General features: G+C 33.1%; 1 protein-coding gene across 1 annotated transcript in view; it reads right to left on the bottom strand.

Moving 5' to 3' along the window:
- Nucleotides 1-255: 255 nt before the first annotated feature.
- Nucleotides 256-2,254, bottom strand: part of LOC111390394 — a 4,848-nt gene continuing 2,849 nt past the window's right edge. Inside the window, exons 5-6 of the mRNA XM_023015431.1 lie at nt 1,774-1,817; nt 256-374 (exon numbers count right to left, since the gene is read on the bottom strand). Of these exons, the coding sequence (XP_022871199.1) occupies nt 256-374; nt 1,774-1,817 (163 nt within the window). The remainder of the gene's footprint in view (nt 375-1,773; nt 1,818-2,254) is intronic.

Raw genomic sequence — 2,254 nt, 5'->3', positions numbered from 1 at the left:
GAAGTAATACTAATCAAAATTGCTCATCGCGATTGTTGTCCTACATGACAGTGTGTGATTTGATACATTAATATAATAAGTTTTTTTGTCCCATGCATTAAATTACCAACTACTAGATGAATGACGTGTAAGACAATTATAATGCTGAACGACTGCAAATAGTATTATTCTTTTGATAAGCTCAATCAACCCATTTTGATACCAATGTTAAGAAAAATACTTCTAGTTTTAACCTAGAAGGTCGATGTTCAAGAACTAAGCAGGCTGCATTCCCAAAGGAATTTCCTTTCTTGAAATGCTATGAATAACATCCATAGAAACGAAAAACATTCTCACAGGTTGTATAGATTGAATTACATCCCATTTCTCATAACCTTAGATAGAAACACATAGCAGAAGAAAGAAAGCGAAAAACTAAAATTGGAACACGAAACTAATACCTAAAAGTTTCTTTTAAAGTGAATCGACTATGACCTATACAGTAAGTTACACTTATGTAAGCATCAGATCATCAAACTTTTTCAAGATCGTGAAGCACAAATGTAAGTATAATATCCCACGGACTGACAATAGCTCTCAATGCAGTACACTGAAGCATCTAGAGAAGGAATCCTCAGTAAGCAGCAAAGGATAAAATCTTTTGATATATTTGAAGCTTTTGTAAGTTTGGTGCCCTTTATTCGAGTAGTGCTTTGTAAAATCACATTATGAATTGACGTTCGTTTATTTGAGGTTACAATTTGAAGCGATTATCAAAGGTTCCATGATCATAAAGGATGTCAAAAATTGTATACTTGATGGTTTGGGTATAGTAAGACACAATTCGTGATGCAATCAAAATTATGTCGTTCACAATCAGTACATAAAGTTGGACGCTTTATGTTGATAAGATTATATAGTTCTTATTAAGATTTGTCTAAATCTTGGAAAAAGAACAATAATGTGTTTCGATGCACATTGAACGGGACCGTGTAGATGACTCATTTATGACCCATTCGAAATGAGATTCTACTAGATTATCAAACAAATTACCTAAATCCTGAATGAATAACGTACCTTTGATTGTTAGTTCAAGTTCCTTGAGGTACCAATGAGTGCAGTCTTAAATAGAAGATTGATCTCGGTACCTTGGGAATCGATCTAAAATAATTAGAGATCGCATACTTACGATAATGGAATCCATTAATCATTGAGATGAGACAATCATCACTCTAAGGTATTTTCCTAGGCAAATTGAACCTAAGCTCAACAGTCTAACAATGAGACCATTGGGCTCTACATTGTGATTTGATCACAACGAAATTGCCGTATGAAAATGAAATTTAGAGGGTAATACATGTCGAAAGACAAAACGGTCATTTTGCCAATTTCAATATATTGGCGGTCAAATGGAGGTTGACTTGTAGAATGATAATCAGAGGATATTGTTATTGGATTATAATTTGCTTCTATAACTATCACTTGACTCGAGATTTGCAATCTCGATTTTTTGATAGAATAAGCCAAGATTAATAGATGTATCTTAATTGGTCAAGAGTTGACCCAATCAAAAACATCTATTGGAGTTTGGGTCATGTGAGTTTGGTTAGGTCCCTCTCTTGGCTTCAATAAAAAGTGTGTGACTTAATTGGTCTACTATATAGAGGAGTTCAAGGAATTTTTTTGTGCAATTTCAAAACCCTAATTGAGCATTATAAATATACCCATTTTGGACATATGTTTACCAAAGTTAGGGTTAGCTACTTTTCATTTTCCCAAAAAAAGAGAACACACCTAAAGGAGAACAAGAGAGAAGATCTAAAGGAGGAAGCATTTGACTAGACCATTAAAAGCACCTTCAAAGGTTATCATCTTCCCAATCTATGTGTGAGGATTTAATAATCCAATGATCTCAAGGTTATCAAAAATCCTTATTAACATGGTTTTAATCTTAAAAGAAAAGTTAATTTCATATTGTGATGATTAAATCCATTAACCAAAAAATGGTATCAGAGCCAAGGTTATTATAAGCCTTGAGTAGGATTAAGATCTTTAAACCCTAGTATAAAATGCATTTTTAGCATGGGTGGTTTTAGGTTATTTGATTTGAGATGTTTATGCTTCAAATGTTTAAAGTTATTGTTAATATATTCATAATCACTTTTGGCCCTAGATTTTTCATTTCACTTCCTATTGTAATTCATTTGTTGTTGTTATTCTCACTAGAAAAGTTGTAAGCCATAAGTTACTAAGTCCCCCCCCCCCCCCCCTTTTT

This window comes from Olea europaea, unplaced genomic scaffold, assembly GCF_002742605.1.
Source record: "Olea europaea var. sylvestris unplaced genomic scaffold, O_europaea_v1 scaffold680, whole genome shotgun sequence".
Lineage (NCBI taxonomy): Eukaryota > Viridiplantae > Streptophyta > Magnoliopsida > Lamiales > Oleaceae > Olea > Olea europaea.
Note: the sequence above shows the minus strand (reverse complement) of the source record. Positions and strands in the feature narration are given on the sequence as shown.